General features: G+C 66.8%; 1 protein-coding gene across 5 annotated transcripts in view; it reads right to left on the reverse strand.

Annotated features, from left to right (window-relative positions):
- Positions 1-16657, reverse strand: part of LOC111146434 (G protein signaling modulator 1) — a 30834-nt gene that overhangs the window by 4191 nt on the left and 9986 nt on the right. For 4 of the 5 annotated variants that reach the window (XM_022501990.1, XM_022501989.1, XM_022501988.1 and 1 more), the window contains exons 2-11: positions 15973-16194; positions 15127-15262; positions 14360-14502; positions 13702-13825; positions 13400-13515; positions 12561-12716; positions 11724-11832; positions 10437-10560; positions 4769-4839; positions 3784-3960 (exon numbers count right to left, since the gene is read on the reverse strand). In XM_022501990.1, coding sequence (XP_022357698.1) covers positions 3784-3960; positions 4769-4839; positions 10437-10560; positions 11724-11832; positions 12561-12716; positions 13400-13515; positions 13702-13825; positions 14360-14502; positions 15127-15262; positions 15973-16193 — 1377 coding nt within the window. In that variant the 5' untranslated portion in view covers position 16194. The remainder of the gene's footprint in view (positions 1-3783; positions 3961-4768; positions 4840-10436; positions 10561-11723; positions 11833-12560; positions 12717-13399; positions 13516-13701; positions 13826-14359; positions 14503-15126; positions 15263-15972; positions 16195-16657) is intronic. The other variant, XM_022501991.1, reaches the window with a different exon arrangement.

Consider the following 16657-nt stretch of genomic DNA (forward strand, 5'->3'; position numbering starts at 1 on the left):
GGATGTCCAGGCTAAAGAGAAGGTGTGGCCGCCCCCCAGCCCCCTGCACGCTGGCTGAGGTGTCCAGGCTCTGCTCTGAGTGGCTGGGGGGCAGAGCCTGGACACACTGAGGGATTCTGGGAGATGCCTCAGTGTGCAGCCCGGGTGGTGGGGAGGGCTGACTCAGGGGCCACCTGCAAGGTCTGGGCAAGCCCCACTGATGAGGCCAGGGAGGGGGTGGTGGTCCTCAGAGTGAGGGGGGATGGGAAGCGGAGTCCGGGCCACTGGACCTGCCTGAGTCCCAACTGGCAAACCCAGTCCCCCTCTGGGCCTCAGTTTACACATCCATAGGAGGGGAGGCTAGAGGCAGTGGTCTCTCAGGGCCTCGAGGGTGACTGGTGGAGGAGGCGGCTTCCAGGAGCCACCTTGGCTACAGACTGGGTCCTCCCCCACCCCCCTATGACGCCGGTGGCCCCTGCCCAGCCCTGGCCTGTCCACCTCTTGGCTGGTTGAGGGGGCCTCCTGGGGCCTGCTCAGAGCCTCGCTCACGGAGAGACCACAATAGCAATGGTGTCACCTACTGAGCTCTGGCTGGGGCCCAGATCTCCTGACGACCCCCCCACCACCCCGCCGCAGAGGCGGGTACCAGGGCGGGGGAGCTTGGTTGGGGATCTCCCAAACAGGCCCAGCCTGGGCCCCCAGGGTGGTACGGTCCCCAAAAGCCATGAGGGATCCAGGGAGGGCCAACCACGTGGGTGGTCCTGACAGCCTACGGGGGAGCCGTGCCTGCGGCCGGTGTGGGAGGACAGCGGCCCCTCCCCTGTCCCACCAGGGCGGGCCCAGACCCAAGGTTGAGGGTGTGTGAGGAGCCTCCGACTCAGGGCTCTGCTGTCCTGCGTCCTGGCCCAAGACCCCACAGAGCCCGGAGCGAACTGAAAGCTGGCACAGAGTGCACAGGGGCCTGGGCCGGGGTGGGGGCCCGGGGGTGCTGCTCTTGGAGGAGTGGTCAGGGCCAAGCATCAGCTCTGCATGGGTGGGGGTCGTGTAGGTACCTCCCTGAAGGTAAGGGCTGTTTACAGGCTGCTTGGGGCCCCGGGGTCAGCCAGGTGTGGGGGTACACGCCGCACCCCTCTACTGCTGGGGACCGCAGGTGGACTGTGGGTCAGGTGAAGGGAGCCAACCCCTCCCAGAAAAGGTGTAGCCGCGGGGCCCCTCTTCTCTAGACACCTGGGTCCTCAGCACTCCAGCTTCCCCAGGCTGAGCTAGGTGCTGTTTGCCAGAGGCTTCCCCTGGCCCATCACCCCTGTAGCTGGAGCTGGGCAGAGAGGGCCCCAGAGCAGAGCTGTGCGGGCCCCCTGGGAAGGGCTAGGGCCTCCGTCGTTTGGGGGTGTGTGGGGATGAGGCTCTGGACAGCAGAGAGGCCCCCGCTCGTGTGGTTTGCCACCCTGGGTCCCTGCAGGACACGCTGTGCCCTCTCCGTGGGCCCCTGACTTGGGCTCCCTGGGTCTTGTTGGACTTCTGGCCTGGGACTTGCTGGCTCCCCGCACCCCTACCTTGGCTGGGTGCAGAGGTGCTGAGCTCACCCCAACAGCACCAACCCCAGGACAACAGCTCTGCTCTGCAACCCCCCTCCAGCATCACACGGCTCCCTGAGCCTCCCTCGCCGGGGACCCGACACTCACGCTAGAACCGCAGCTCCCCTCCAGCGGCCGTGACCGGGCTGCGCACTATGTGCTGTCCCCAGCCTCGGCCATGTGGCGTCTGTGCTGCCCCTGTAGGCTCAGTGCTTAAATAGGCCCCAGGGGCGCACTGTCCCCGCCCCGGAGGGCCCCCCTCCCTGCGCTCACTCGCTCCCGCGGGCACACACTCACACACGAGGCACAGACGCACACGCACACGCTCTGTAAACACTCAGACTATTTCCAGCACAGAGGGCTCCTGCTCTGGCCCACGGGCGGTCAGGCCGAGGGGTGAGGGGGATGGAACCTGTCTGGGAAGCAGCGTTCCCATGGACAGAGGCTGCTGACAGGGGTCCGGCTTCCTTCCAAGCTGGGTCAGCCCAGAAGTCGTCTCTTTTTTCAGCCCTGACTCCTGAGGCCGGAGCCGGGTCTGCCATGGCCGCAAGAGGAGCCAGAAGGATGCTGTGTGGCCACTCGCCGTGCAGCAGCCCCAGGGGCCACCACCACCCATAGCGCCCTCCCCGCCCCTGCCGCTCGCCACGGGGTCCCTTCCCTGCACCGGGCGGTCTGTGGAGCCTTGGCCTCTGGCTGGTCTCCAGGACAGTCCTCGCGCTGGCCCAGGGCCCAGTGCCGGCCGATCCTGGGGCACTGAGGGGAATTGGGTAGGAGCCCTGGCAGGAGGGGAGGATGGGATGGGGACGCGGAGCCCCCAGGGCCCTCTCTGTCCTGCACCTACAGGGAGCTCAGAGCCCTGGAAGGAGGGCCAGCCCACAGTTCTGACTGTGGGGAGCTGGGCCAGTGTCTTCGGGACAGGGGAATCAGGCGGCCACTGGGGTCCAGGCCTCCAGCTGGGGCCAGCCTTGGCTCTCCACCACTGGCATTTCCTGCAAAGGTGTCCCCACAGCCCAGAGCCCTGCCAGGTCTCTGAGGAGCAGAGCTGGGGTTCCAGGAGCTGACCACAGCCTTGGAACCCCAGCTCCACCATTCCTAGCTGAGTGCCCTCAGGCCACCTCCCTCGCTGCCCTGTGCATCAGTTTCCCTCCTTAGGGCTGCTGTGTGGCAAGCCTGAACATTGGCTACTATCCACGTTTGGTAGAAGGCGCCCCCTCCCCCGGATGGCAGCAACAGGGACGCAGCTAGGGCCAGGTTACCATGGGGAAAGGCCTTCCTGTTCAAAGCCTGCTGTGGCTCCCTGGTGCCTGGGGGCCCTCCCCTGCAGACACTTTCTGGAGGGACTGTGACACTCGGGGCCGGCGCAGCCCTGATCCCCATGTCCTGCCCCAGGAGGAGTTCCCGGGGCCCCCAAAGCCCCGTGTGATGGTGGCAAGGCCCCCGCACTGAGGGCTGGGGGCCCCAAACGCACGGTGTGGGTGGCAGCCCCACTCTGCTGGGGCCTCAGTGGCGCCCCCCTCCTTCCCCCTCTCCCTCCAAGGACACAGACCCTGGCTGGCAGGCTGGAGGGCAGTGCCGGGGTCACACGGGGTTGGCAGAGGCCCTCCCGGGCTCAAGGGAAAGACGGGCACAGAGCAGCCCTCCGGGGCTAAGAATACCCTGCGCGGCGCCCACGCTCCTCAGTGTCGGGGCAGGTGCTGATTAAGCCCTCAGAGGAAACTGTTTTTAGACTAATTTCCAGGCATTTGGACCCAGGTGTTCTGCATGCCTGGTGGTGAGGGGTGGTGTTCTAGGCTGACCTCTGAACCTGGCTCGGTGGGGCCTCCCAAACCCTGACCAGCTTCCGCGAGCCCAAATGGGCCAGCCCCGTCTCGCGGATACCCGCCAGGAGCAGGAGGTCCCTGTCCCTCTGCGCCCACCGGTCTGCATCTGACTACCAGCCCATCACTCCCTCACCCACCATCCGTCCGCCTCCGGCTCTGGACGCTGTGTACCCAGACAGGGCTGCCGGCCGGGCCCGAGGGCCTGTGGTCCCCCCAAGGTCATCCTACAGACCCCCAAACACGAGGCTTCCAGTCCAGTTTCTCTATGGCCTGGGCCCAGCCGAGGCCAGGACACAAAAGATGGAGTGCTGTCCCTGCACCGCGTGCCCTGCCCCCGGCGGGTGGGGGGTGGACGCCTGGCCCAGCCCAGGTCTGCAGCACAGGACGGCACCCAAGAAGAGGTCGCCTACCGTGCGGGGGACCTGCACCCGGACGTCTGCGCTGTCCAGCGGGGAGTGGCCGCCCTCTCGGGGCCTCTCAGCAGCCTCCAGCCCCTCCTGGTATTTCCTGCTCCTCATGGGGAGAGGGAGCACGTCCCTGCCCGGCCCCCGCCACTCCCCCACCTGGTGGCTGTCTCCATTCTGCTCCTGGGGAGGGGGAGGAAGGCCAGGCATGGGCGGGGGCCGTCAGCAATCCCAAATCGCGGGACCCCAAGAGGGTAGAGCAGCAGCTCTGTCTCCCAGACTCGCACCTAAGCTCTCAGGGGTCGGAGAGGGGAGGGAGAGAGGGCCTGGGGGTGCAGAGAGGCAGGGCAGGGCGCTGGAAGAGCTGTGAACAAGGCAGCTGACCCCACACTGAGCAACGAGTGACCACGGCAGCCACGCGCCTTGTTCCCCAACAGACCCCCGCACTGAACCCGGTCCACGCTGGAGGAACCAGAGGCTCAGAGAGGCTAGCTCACTCCCCCAGGGTGACACAGCGCCCACCTCTGGCAGGTACAGAGTGGGCCCAGAGCCCCACCGTGCCCCATGTCCAATCACTTGGGGGCTTGCCAAGGCCTAGCTGCTCCAGCTGGAATGGCGGGGAGCACCCAGGAGTGGGAGCCGCCCAGGACGCTGGGGACCGTGGCTGGGTGGGGGCTTGGGGTCTACAGTGGGTAAGGGCTGGGGCTTGTCCCCCGGGGCACATGGCTGGTGGGACCCTGGGATGAAGTGGGAGGGGACAGGGCCTTGCAGGGGCCTCTCCGGGGGCCAGTGGTTGGGCTTGCGCCTCAGGCTGCGGAGGGCACCTTGGTCTCCGGTCGAGGGGATGCGACACAGACTGGGGTGGGGGATGGAGGCGGCTCAGCAAGTACTGGGCCAGCCTCAGGGACCTGCTCTCCGCGCTCAGCTCTCACGGCCAGGGGCTGCCCCTCTGGCCCCGGGGCCCCAGCCGCCCACCCTGAGCCCCACTCACCCGCTCCAGGGGGAGCCTCAGCAGGCCCCAGGTCTCTGCGCTCAGCCTCTGTGTCCTCTTGGGCCTGGCACCTGGAAGACAGCAGGCCGGGTCAGCCTGGCCCTGACTGGGGGCCGAGAGGTGGGCTGGCCCAGGCCACCGGGTTCTCCGGGGAGGGTGAGGGTGTCAGCCTGCACCCTGGGGACTGGCAGGGGAAGTCCCCCTCACGGTCCCCTGTGGAAGCAGACACAGTGTCTGCATGACCTTGCACCGCCCGACTGGACAAGCGGTTGGGAGTGGGGATGGGGCAGACTCTCTAGGGCCTGGGCGGGGTCTGGCCTTGGTGCTCCCCACAGGTCCGGTTTCTGAGCTCCTGCCGTGCCCAGGGCCTCCCCCACCAAACTCCGTGCAGATGGGGCCTCGGACCCCGACCTGTTCACTCCTCATCCTACACGCACACGGGCAGCCCAGGTCCTCCCGGAGCCAAACACCCCTCCAGCTACACACACAGGCTGGGCACCTGCTGGGGGCCCCTGTGCAAGGGTGGGGCTGTGCGAGGCAAGGAAGTGCTGTGGGTAGAGTGGGCACGGCCCGCGGTGTGGCGGACGCTCCAGGGTCCTGTCTTGGCGACACCGGACCTTGGACCCCCGGCCTGCCCTTGGGCTCAGTGCCCCCGGCAGACTGAGCCTGCAGGCCTGTCGCCGGCGCGGAGTGAGCCCCGGGGAAGCGTCTGACCGCGGCTGGCGCGTTGTGGACACCTGCAGGCTACATCGCGAGGACAGCCTGCCCTCCGTAGCTACCCCGGCACGGCACGGAGCTCCACGCGAACACCCGTGGCGGACAGCACAGCAGCCCGACCCCACCCTGGGCCCACACGCGCTGCCTAAGACACAGTCCCCAGAGCAAAAGGGGCCGTTTCAGGAGGTCATTCGGACCAGCCCAAACCAAACGCCCAGGGCTTCCTAAAAGCGGAATAGGTGTCCAGCCCTTCTCCCTGTCCTGGCCTCGGGGTTCTGAAGCAGCCACACCCTGCTCCCCACTCTCCAGAGGCCTTGGGTGGAAAAGCGGTGACTCTCGGGGGGGGGGGTCGGGGGCTACTGTCCCAGGAGGTCAGGGAGGGGACAGCTGCAGCAGCCTGACCAGGAGATGGTGGCCTGCAGCTCCCTGGGCCCAGGACGTGGGGCTGTCCGCTGCCCCTCCCCCATGCCTTCAGCTGCCGCGGTCAGGGCCAAGCCTGCCTCTGCCCCCTGCACGCAGCCCTTGGCCGGCAGGCAGCGCCCAGGTGTCGACCCCATGTCGTGTGGCCGAAGGAGCTAGAGCAGGCCCAGAGGGGGCGTCCCCTCTGTGTGTTTCCTCATAAGGGCACCCACTCCACCCCGTCCACCCCCACCCCAGACTAGACTGAAGAAACACCGGCATCCGTCCCACACCAACCGCGACCAGCCATGGCAGTAATGGAGGAGCACCTCCGTTCTGGGGACAGCTGAGTGGCCTGTCGGGATGGGCAGGCCTCTGTGCATAGCCCGTTACTCACCACAGCCGGCGACAACCTGGTTCCATCTCCCGCCATGGGTGGGCTGGTGGCCCCTGTCTTCTCTGCTCCCTGATACCCCGGGGCCCGATTCGATGTCCCCACCTTGTGTGCTGGGCCCCGCCTGGCTGGACACTCAGGCGCAGGCCACGGTGGAGGCTGAAATGCCGCTCTGAGACACGGCTTGTGTCCGGCTCGGGGTGGGTCCCCTCGTGGCCCTCTGAGCCTGGCTAAATGCACCCTCCATCAGGAGAGCCGCCCTCGCTGGGGCCTGCAGGCCGCACCAGCACCGGCACGCGTCCCATCCCACCCAGCCCAGAGGGTGAGGTCTGGAAACTTCCCTGAGCACCACCCCACTGCCGCCTGCGTCTGACCAGCACCGTCGTCATTTCTGCCCCACCAGTCTCGTGCTGCGCCCAGCCCCGACCTGCCCCTCCCACGTGCAGCTCGTCCCACCTACACGGGCAATCCCGCTTTCTAACTGCGTGGCTGTGTCCCCCCAGCTTCTCCCTGCCCTCAGTGTCTTCCAAAATCCCAGCAGCTACACCTTCAAAACAGATCCAGCATCTGAGCCCTTCTCGCCTTGCTGGGGTCTGCCTCCCCGCTCTTTGACCCTGTCTGCGCTGGGGGGCCAGAGAGATGCCTGCAGGGCGTGTTTGATCTGCTCTCTCTGTTCACCCTGCAGGGTCCCCCTCCCCATCATTGCTCTGCCCAGCCAGGCTTACCCAGGCCCCAGGGCCTTTGCACTGCTATTCTCCATTTAAGTTCAGGCTCACTCCCTCCTCCCCTTCTAAGTCTTTGATCAGATGTCACTGCTACGGACCACATGTTTGTGTCCTCCACATTCCATATTGAAGACCCAAGCCACACCTACATCGTGATGACATTAGGAAGCAGGACCCTGAGAGGTGATCAGGGTTGAGCTGAGGCCCTGCAGGTGGTGGGGTGGGTGCCCCTGTGAGAGAACACAGAGCCCCCTCTACCCCCAGACCCCACCGTCCTGGTTCCCTGCTCTTGCACCTCCATTCCCAGCAGCAGCGGAACCATCAGAAGTAAACATCCAGGTCTTTAAGCCTCCTGGTCTGCGGTGTTCGGTTCCGCTCCCGAGCTGACGGAGGTGGCGGCCCTCACAAGGCCATGCACACTCACACCCAGCCTCACGCTGCTCCTTCTTCCCAAACTCCTGCAGCGCATTATCTGTCCACTACTGTCTGCCACACATTGTCACCTCTGGTCACCTTGGGCGGGCTCGCTCCCTAATGAGCAGCCCGTGTTTCCGGGTGTTTGTTACGTGGGACCCGTCACACCCGGCTGCCCTCCCAAGACTCTGGATACGGGGCTCAAGAAAGGAGACTGCCAGCCGTGGTCACAGGGCCTGGAGACGCAGAGCCAGGGTCAGGACGTGAGAGGTCAGGTCCACTTGGCAAGCTCCAGAAGGTCAAGCTTGGAGCAGCCAGGAAAGGGACAGACATGAGGACAGCTAGGACCCCCGCGGCCTTGAAGTCTTTGGCCGTGTGTCGTAGGTGCCTGACTCGTGAACGGGGAACAGGCCACCTGCGGAGTGCGCGGAGGGACGGGGAAGTGTCCACATCTTCAGCCCGCCCCAGGGAGTGCCCTCATCCCTGCCCCAGGACAACAAGGGCCCAGTTCCCAGGCGGGGACAGTAGGGCACAGCTGGGTCAAATCACGGGGTCCACCAGCCAGGACTGGGAGGAGCCAGGGTCTGCAGCCACAGCTTTGGCTCAGACATTTGCTGCGCACATCCCAGGCTGCTATGGTGGCCAAACGCAAGGACCATGGACAGCCCATACCCTGTGGGACACAAGACCGCTGGGTCCAGCTCCCCAGGGCTCAGGACCGGCCCCACCCTCTTATGAACTGATCGGGCTGCCGCATCCCCGGGGGGTGCAGCGGGACCTGCATCTGACAGGCCCTCGCCGGAAAGGGCAGGCACGCGGCCCGGCAGGAGACTGGACCCAGGCCCAGGCCCCTGCGGCCGGCTGGAAGGAGCCTGTGCCCACCCAGACTTGTTCTGGGGTCTCTGCTGGGATGGGGGCTGCAAGGCTGGGACCTACAATCAACCCACAGACTGAGCCCTGCCCCGCGCCAGGCTCTGGGTCCTCCAGCCGCAAAGCATAAAGGACTCTTGTTTTTCTCGCAACAGTAAAGAAAAGCTCGAGTCCACCACCCACCCACCGTGGCCCTGCCCGCTGCGGCCCCTCTTCACATCCTCCCAGGGCTCCAGGATATGGGGTGGGTAAGCCCCCTCCCTGGTCTACCCTGGCCCCCTTCCGCGCCCCACCCCCACGAACTGACATGCTGTACACACAAGTGCACCATCCCTACCCGCGAGGGTCTGTTTCCAGGCCCCCACCCACGCTCTGTGTGCATGCACGGAGTCAGTGAGGGAGTGATCCGGCCCCTGCAGGAGTGTCCAGCGGTGCCCCCTCCACAAGGCCCAGCCGCTGCCAGGCTCACCTGAACAGGGGTTCTCCTTCAGAGCTGCCCAGACTCCGGGGGCCTGCCCGCCCCCAGAAGCTGTACTGCAGGGTCTGAAGGCCCCCAGAGATGCCCGGGGCCCCCACACCTGCCTCCATGGCCTGAGCGGGCTGCTCTGGAGAGCGGCCCCTGCCAGCACCAGCAGCGGGCAGGGAGGGGGCTTCCGGAGGCCCTGGCTGGGAAGGGTCTGGGCACGGGGCAGGGCAGCAGAGCCGGCCTGGGGAGGACAGAAGCTGCCTTGTTCCCAGCACGGGCCAGCCGTTCGCCGGTGATGCGCCCCGCCTTTCCTCAGCTCGCAGAAGGGGACAAGAGCGGCACAACCTGGACTAGCCACGCCCCTGTGGGAGCCTTTCCAGAAGCCCAGCCCAGCCTCGCCCCCACTTGCTGCTGGCTTCCTCAGGGGGGCCTCGCAGGGCCAGGGGCTCCAAGCAGAGCTGCCCACCTTCAGGAAAACCCCACCCAAAGGGTCGATACCGTCCTATGCATCCTGGGGCAGGATGGGGGACGAAGGAGGAGCCCTCCTCCACCCCACCCCCTTCAGCCACAGCACTCCAAAACGAGGGTGGTTGGGGGTCCCAGAAGGCTTTGCGCCTTCACTCCTGTCCTCACCCGAGTGGGAGTGACATGTGCCCCCTGTTTCCCAGGACAGGGCAAGCTCAGAAACTCCCAGCATTAGGCATGGAAACCCTGCAGCCCCTCCACACAGCCCACAGCCTCTTCCCTAGCCGCCTCCTCAGGAGGCCTGACGGGCTCTGGAGGCTGGGGCAGGGCGGGCAGGCACCCCTGGGGAACACGGCCATGAAGGGATTGGGGCCAAAACTCAAAGAACCATAGGTTGGGGTCCGTGCAGGCAGGGAGGGGCAGCTAGCTCCCCACTTGGAGCCTGCCCCGCACCCACCTACTGCCCCCGGGAAGCCAGTTCAGGGTGGCCTCCCTGGGCCCCACACTTTTTATCCATTTTTTGCTTTGCAAGGAACATTCTGTCCCCACATGCCCCTGTGTGCCTCACGATGTGGACCTGTGTGGGGTGACCCGCAGCCCGTGAATGAGGTCATTACAGCTGCCTTGGCCCACCCCCAGCTTAGCACCCTGAGCCTCTCTGGCTGACACAGCCTCCCCTTCCCGCCCCCGGGGCCCAGCCCTCAGCCCGGAGCAGGAGGATCACCGAGACAGGGGCGGTGAGTGGCCTTCTCCTCGTCTTCCCCATCCCCACGGTGTCACCGGGTGATAAGCCAGGGGCGCTCAGGCTGAGTACAGGCCCTCATTGCCGCAGAGACAACAAAGCACTGGCCTGAAGACCTCATGTTCCGGCCACACTTTTGTCCACACTGTCCCTGCCCCTGAACGCCTTTCTACCCCTTACTTTCCAATCTCCCAGTTCCTCACCTGACCCCGGGGAAATAGGACCGTCTGTCTGTGCCCTGAGCACCCTGGACCCCCTGCCCCCCATCTGGGTGCTCCAGAGCAGGGCCAAGAAGGGGGTGCCCGTGCAGACGCCCCCGCGGCCGGGGGCAGACCACCCTCACTGGGCAGCTCTGTCCAAAATTCTCCCACTGACCTTCCGGTCAACTGCACCCAGAAGCCCAGGCACAAGCCCACGCCCCACACACCCCGGGGGGCCTCCTACCAGACCCCTGCCCACCCAGCCTGGGAACTCACCTTGGGCCTCGTAACCAGCCAGGTCTGGCTTCTCGGTGGCCGCAGGACTGGGCATCCGGCCCAGCAGCAGCTGGAGCTGTGCCACGTTCATGCGGGCCGTGAGCTCCCCGCTGCGGTCCCCGACCTACAGCCGAGCGGGGCCCAGTTAGTGCGCAGGTGGGCGCAGAGGCTCCGGTGGGCCATCGCTGAGCCCTGTGCCTCCCAGGGAACCATGCCTCACTGCGCCTCAGGGATGGAGTCTGGGGGTTTTGGCCCTGGGCAAGGGGGGGCCATGTGGGCCCCAAGCAGCTCCTCCATACCCCAGGAATGCCCGGGCCTCAGGCAGCCAGCCCTGTGCCATGTGGGGCACTCCTGCCAGAGCGCCCTTCAAGGGCAGGTGGCCTGCCCCAGACCCCACCTTTCTCAGTCCCGGAGCTTCCCATGCACCCCTCGGGCCCCTCAGGCCCCCTCCAGGGTCCCAGATCAGAGCAGAGGATGGCCCTGCTGCATAGGGGGAGTACACTGCCCGAGAACAAGCCCGAACACGGTGAGTGGGCCATGACCAGACCTCGAGTGGAGCCCTGGGGCCACTGGGGGGCCCCCACCTCTGCTCAGGGGGCCATGGGGGCCGGCCCTGCTGGGGTGGGCTCTCCTGACCCAAGTGTCCCTGTTCCCCACCACCTGGGCTCCTGTGGGTCTTGCCGATAGCAGGCATGGGGCTGTGATGGGTCTGGGTGGGCACTGGCTGCATGCTGGGGGATGTGGCCGTGTCACTGGGGCCGAGGAGGATGGGACTGAGAGAAGGGGGCAGGCTAGGCACCAGGAAGCCAGAGGCCACCTGGGACGACCTGACCATAGTAGGAGGGTCCTGGGTCCAAGGTCCCTTGAAGACCCTGCCTCCCATCCCCAGAAGGGTGTCCAGCTGGGGGGTCCCGGGGGAAGAGCCTGGGGGCAGTCATGACTTTGTTCCCCTGGGCTGCCTGTGGCAGGTCATTTCCACCTTGGCCTGGCCAGGTCCCATCGGGGATATAGGACCCGGGCGTGGGTGGGCCCACAGGGAATGATGACATTCTAGGGGTGGAACACAGGTCCCCTGCTCCCCTCCCCCCACGCCCTGACTGCAGAGATAAGCACCCACCGGCCTCTGAAGGCTTGCCCAGCACACAACAGCCCGGGAGGGATGGAGGAATGTCCAGCCAGGAGCCAGGGCACACAGAGGAGCTTGGTCCCAGGTGGGCCGGGCACTGGGGGGCCTCTGAGCAGCCGTGGGGGACAGGTGGCAGGGGAGGCAGGGCAGGCTGGGCTCACCTCCTGGGAGATCTCCAGGTGTTTCTTGGCAAAAGTCAAGGCCTGTGCGGGGCTCCCCATGGACACGTAGGCATTCCCCAAACTCCAGCACGCCCGGCCCTCGCCCACTCTGCCAGGGTGGGAAACAGGTCACAGGTACAGCCCGTGGCCTGCCGGGCCTCGCTGGACCCCTACAGGCCAATGAGGCTCTCACCCCCATGGCTCCCTCCATCCTTGAGGACAGGGACAGGGGCACTCCCCAAGTCATTAATCTTTCAATTAAGGTGAAAAATCACACAAGGTAAAGGCAACCCCCTCAGGGCCAGCCCAGGGGCTCCGTGCACCTAACGATCCATAGCCATCACCATCTGGTTCCAAAACGTTGTCCCCCCAGGAGCAAGAGCTGGACACTTGGAGCCCCCAGACAGGGCAGCCGGCCAGCAGCCCTCTCCTCCCCGAAAGAGGCGCGCAGCCCACGGCTCGGAGGCCCCTACCCCGGCCACCGCCCACACCTGCGCGTGTGTTCAGACTTCTGTGTCTCCTTGGAGACACAGGGTGCTCAAGGGCCCCGGACGGACGCGGTGACGAGGGCCCACCCCCAACCAGCCCGCCCCCAGGGTTGCCACAGCAGCTGGCCCAGCGCCCACCGGGTCTCACCGAGTCCCACTTGGTGCATGGCGGGGCCCGCGACGGGGGGAGGCTGAGGCCAGGCAGGGCTCAGAGTCGCCTGCTGGTCAGTGGCAGGCCAGGGCCTCGCTGGAAGCAGCTTACAGCTTAGCCCATGAGGACCGGCCAGAACCCCCCGGGACCGGGCCCGCCCCCAGCGTCCCATGGCCCCGAAGTGCCCGCCCCGCACACCTGTCGGCCAGCTCCTGGGCGATGAGCAGGTGCCGGAGGTGGTACTCGGCCGCGCGCTCGTAGTCCTGCAGCAGCGTGTACGTGTTGCCCAGGCTGTAGCAGGCCTGCGCCTCCACTGCCTGGTCCTTGAGCTGCCTCGAGAGCTGCAGCGTCTTCCTGAGGAGGGCGCAGGGGTCAGCCCCAGGGAGGAGGGTTTCCAGCACCCCCCTTTGCTGGGGGGCCCCCCTCTGCGGGGTGGACAGTGGGTGATAGGGATGCAGTCCATCTGCTCAGTTCCCTCAGCCCCAGGGTCCCACGGGGGTCTCCAGAGAGGACTAGGGGCAGCACACCCCAGCTCGGGGTCCTGACTCGGGATGTCAGGGCTCGGCACGGGACCCGGGGCTGGTGACCCGGTCTCTGTGACTCAGGCCAGGAGGTGGACGGCTTGCAGAGCCTCCCAGCACAAGCCAGGGACGCCCAGGAGCCCCCGTGGTCTTTACCCTCTGAGTCCCTACGAGACAGATCGCACCTGCGCCCTAGGGGTGTCGTGGGGGGCAAAGGCAGCTCCGGGGTTCCACCGACAGCCGGCGCCAGGAGGCCCTCCGCCAAGGTCGGCTGCATCCCCGGCACACGGTGATTTCCGCCGGCACTTACCGAGTGAAGGTCGTTCTTCCCGTCCCTGGCAGCCCCCAGACGAGGGCTTTGCTAGGCCACCCTTCTGGGGTGGCCCAGAACCCCCCACCTGGCCCCTGGGAAGGCTGGGAGGTCAGGCTCACCTCTGACCTTGGGCTGGTGTCCAGGTGGCCCCCCTCCCCCTGGCTGGGCTGGGCAGGTGGGGGCGGGCGGGCAGGCCTGCCTACTTGTAGTACTCAGCAGCCACGTCAAAGCGCCCCAGGAAGATGTGGGCGTTCCCCAGGTTGCTGTAGGCCCTCCTCTCGGCCGCCTTGTCTCCAAATTCCTTAGCAATGGCCAGGCGCTGAGGACACAGACCCGAGGCCCGGGTGGTCACACAGCAGCCCTGGGACCCGAGGCGGGCAACAGACACAGCCTACACGCCCAGGGCGGCCAGGCCAAGGTCTGCGCATGCAGAGGGGTCCGCCCAGGTCCCTGCACCGAGCGCCGACGAAGCCAGGTGGCTGGGGGAGCCCCGCAGTGCACTCACCTCCTTGTGGAAGGCTGTGGCCTCCATGAAGCTCCCCAGCAGGTAGTGGGTGTTGCCTAGGTTGCCATAGGCCCTGCCCTGGGCCGCCCGGTCGCCCAGCTCTTTCACCAGGGACAGATTCCTCCTGGGGGTCGCGTCTGTCTGAGCCACGTCCCTCTCAGTGCATGGGAAGCAGGGGCCCTGTGACATCCCCACCCGACCAGGCTAGAGGGCGATGAGCAGGCAGCCTCCGCTTGGCTCCTCCCAGGAGCACGCCCCAGCGGGCGCCGTGTGAGCTCCAAGGCCGAGTCGGGGCTCGTCTGCCCTGGGCTTCTCCCATGCACAGACGCTCGGCCCCACACCCCTGGCCTTCTTGCAGCCAAACGTTTTCTAAATGCCACACGTGGCTTCTCCGCACCGCCGTGGATGACTGACGTGTGGGGAGATACCGGGGGCTGGGGTGGAGCCCCACCAGACCCTGAGCACAGGTGCAGTGGGGGGTGGGGAAGGAGAGCTGACCGGGCTATCGCCATGCAGGGGTCTGTGGAGAGCCAATGGGGCCAGATAGGGGCGCCTGCCACGCCCCGTGACCAGCAGCAGGGCGTCAGGAAGCTCGAGAGAAAGTGTGGACACCCGGCGGCTCACCGGCTCTGCGGGCGCCCCTGCCCACCCCACTCACTCATAGAACTCGGAGGCTCTGCGCAGGGGCTCCCGGACGTCCGGTGGCAGGTGCCCGGGGTCCTGCACGGTGGTCCAGGACAGCTGCTTGCCCTTGGCATGGTACACGTTGCCGATGTTGTACAGTGCCCTCGCCTCCCCAACCTGAGGGTGGCACTGAGGTTGGGGGACCTCTGTAGACCGGGCCCCCAAGAAGCCCACTGTCCCCGGTCCCTATATCCCCTGAGGCAAGGACCTGGAGGGCGCAATCACCACATCCAGATGCTAAGGTAGGGCCGGAGCCCCAAGAAGGGCTGGGGGGCCTCGCATGTGACAACTGCTCTCTGAGGACATCCCAAGTGACTGAGTCACAGGGGAGGGGTGGCCATGCCTGGTAATGGGCACCCCTCTTGTCTCTGCTGCCCAGGGGGAGGAAGGGCCTCCCAGCAAGGCCTGGCCCCCTTGAGCTGTGACTTGGGGTGAGTCACCCTATTTCCTTATCTGTGCTGATCTCACAGGGTCACAGAGGGAGGTCACAGAGCAGGACAGTCAAGTGCCCGCACCGGGCTGGGCCCACAGCTTCCCCATCCCCCTGCTGCCACGGGGCCATGTCTCCCTCTGGAGCCCAGAGCGGGGAGGTCGGTGAGAGGAAGAGCTGACATGGATGTTGGGGGGCTGGGGCCTCTAGCTTGGGCAGCGGGCCAGGCCATCCTCCCATCTTCGTCCCACGGGGGACGGCGTGGGGCCACAGGTCGGGGGTGCCGGCCTCCCAGGGAGCCACCGACTGACCTTGTCCCCCTGCTCTTGGGCGATGTCCAGGTGCCTCTGGCAGCAGACGACAGCCTCGTCAAAGCGGCCCAGGACCTTCAGTGTGTTGCCCAGGTTCCCACTGGCCTTGGCCTCCCCCATGCGGTCCCCGATGGTCCTAGAGGGCAGTGGGGAGTGAGCAGCCAGGCTCACTGAGGGCTCCAGACGCTAGGTCCAGCAGGGAGGCCGGGCAGGGGTGGGGCTGGCCTGGCAGGACCGGCCCTGAGCCGACTGGGGCAATGCTGGGCAGGGGTCCTGTGGCTGGCGGGCGAGGCCCCCTCGGGCAGCCCCCAGGGCGGGGGGTCCAGCTGGGGGTCACTTCTCTACGGGGCCCAGCCTGCAGCTGTCAGGGCCTGGGGGCGCCGGATGGAGACCGGGAGAGCCGGGGACAAGGGGGCACCTGGCAGTGTGAGTAACTTTCAACATGCTGGTGGGGCGCAGAGGACACCTGGGGCTCGCTGGCCGGGGAAGGGCCCGTGGGCATGGCTGGTGGGAGCCCTGGGGAGCTCCACTCCCTCTCAGGGGACCCCGCTGCTGATTGCACGTGCGAAGGAGGGGCAGAGGGTGGGAGACAAGCAAGGGAGGTGTTCGGGGATGGGAGCAGCTCGAGCCAAGGCCCGGGGGCTGAGGGAGGGTGGAGACGTGGGGAGCACAGGTGGTCGCCCCCGCCAGCCGACACACACACAGTCCCGGAGGCAGGCCCACAAGCGCGGACATACTCGGGAGAGCAGGCCACAGCCACGCCCACGGGCAGACAGACCGACCCAGTCCCGGTCCCCCCGCGGGCTCCTCGCCGCCGAGCTCCCCGAGGCAGGCGCCCGCGCTCACCGCGCCAGCAGCAGGTCGTGCCGGTGGTACTCCAGGGCCCGGGAGTACTCCTTCAGGTAGAAGTAGGCATTGCCCAGCTGGCTGTAGATGGCACTCAGTGTCTTCAGGTCCTCGGTGCCCACCTGCACTGCCGCCTCAAAGAACGCCGCGCCTGCCTTGAAGTCCCCCGCCTTGCAGAGACGCTCCCCCTCCAGGGCGAGCTCCAGGCACGAGGCCTCCATCCTGGGCGGAGGGGAGGAAAGTCAGAGCCTGCTCCTCACGCAGCCCTGCAGGGGACGCGGGCTCCCACCCTGTCGTCACGAGGACCACGAGGCCCTCCGACAGCGGGACCCACACTGCACATGTGCGTGCTGTGCCCGGGAGCAGGTGCCAGGGCCGGTGGCACGCCCATCCCCCAGCTGGCACACCTGTGCACCTCACCAAGGGTGTCTCACTGCCCGCCCCTCACTACCAGGGCTCAGGGGCTCCGGGCAAAGGCGTGAGTCTGTGACCACAGCAAGGCCTCAGGCCACGGCGGCCAAGCCCCAAACACAACCTCCCAAGAAGTCTCAGGCACCCGGTGAGGGCCGCCCTGGAGCCACATCCCTCCTCCAAGGCGGCCTCCGCAGCCTGGGATGGGCCCTGAGCGTCACCAAGGACAACCGAGGCTCAGAGAGGTTTGGAGAGCTGGCCAAGGCCACACAGG

The sequence above is a fragment of the Enhydra lutris genome, unplaced genomic scaffold (assembly GCF_002288905.1).
Source record: "Enhydra lutris kenyoni isolate GAN:26980312 unplaced genomic scaffold, ASM228890v2 scaffoldscaffold13, whole genome shotgun sequence".
NCBI classification, from domain to species: domain Eukaryota; kingdom Metazoa; phylum Chordata; class Mammalia; order Carnivora; family Mustelidae; genus Enhydra; species Enhydra lutris.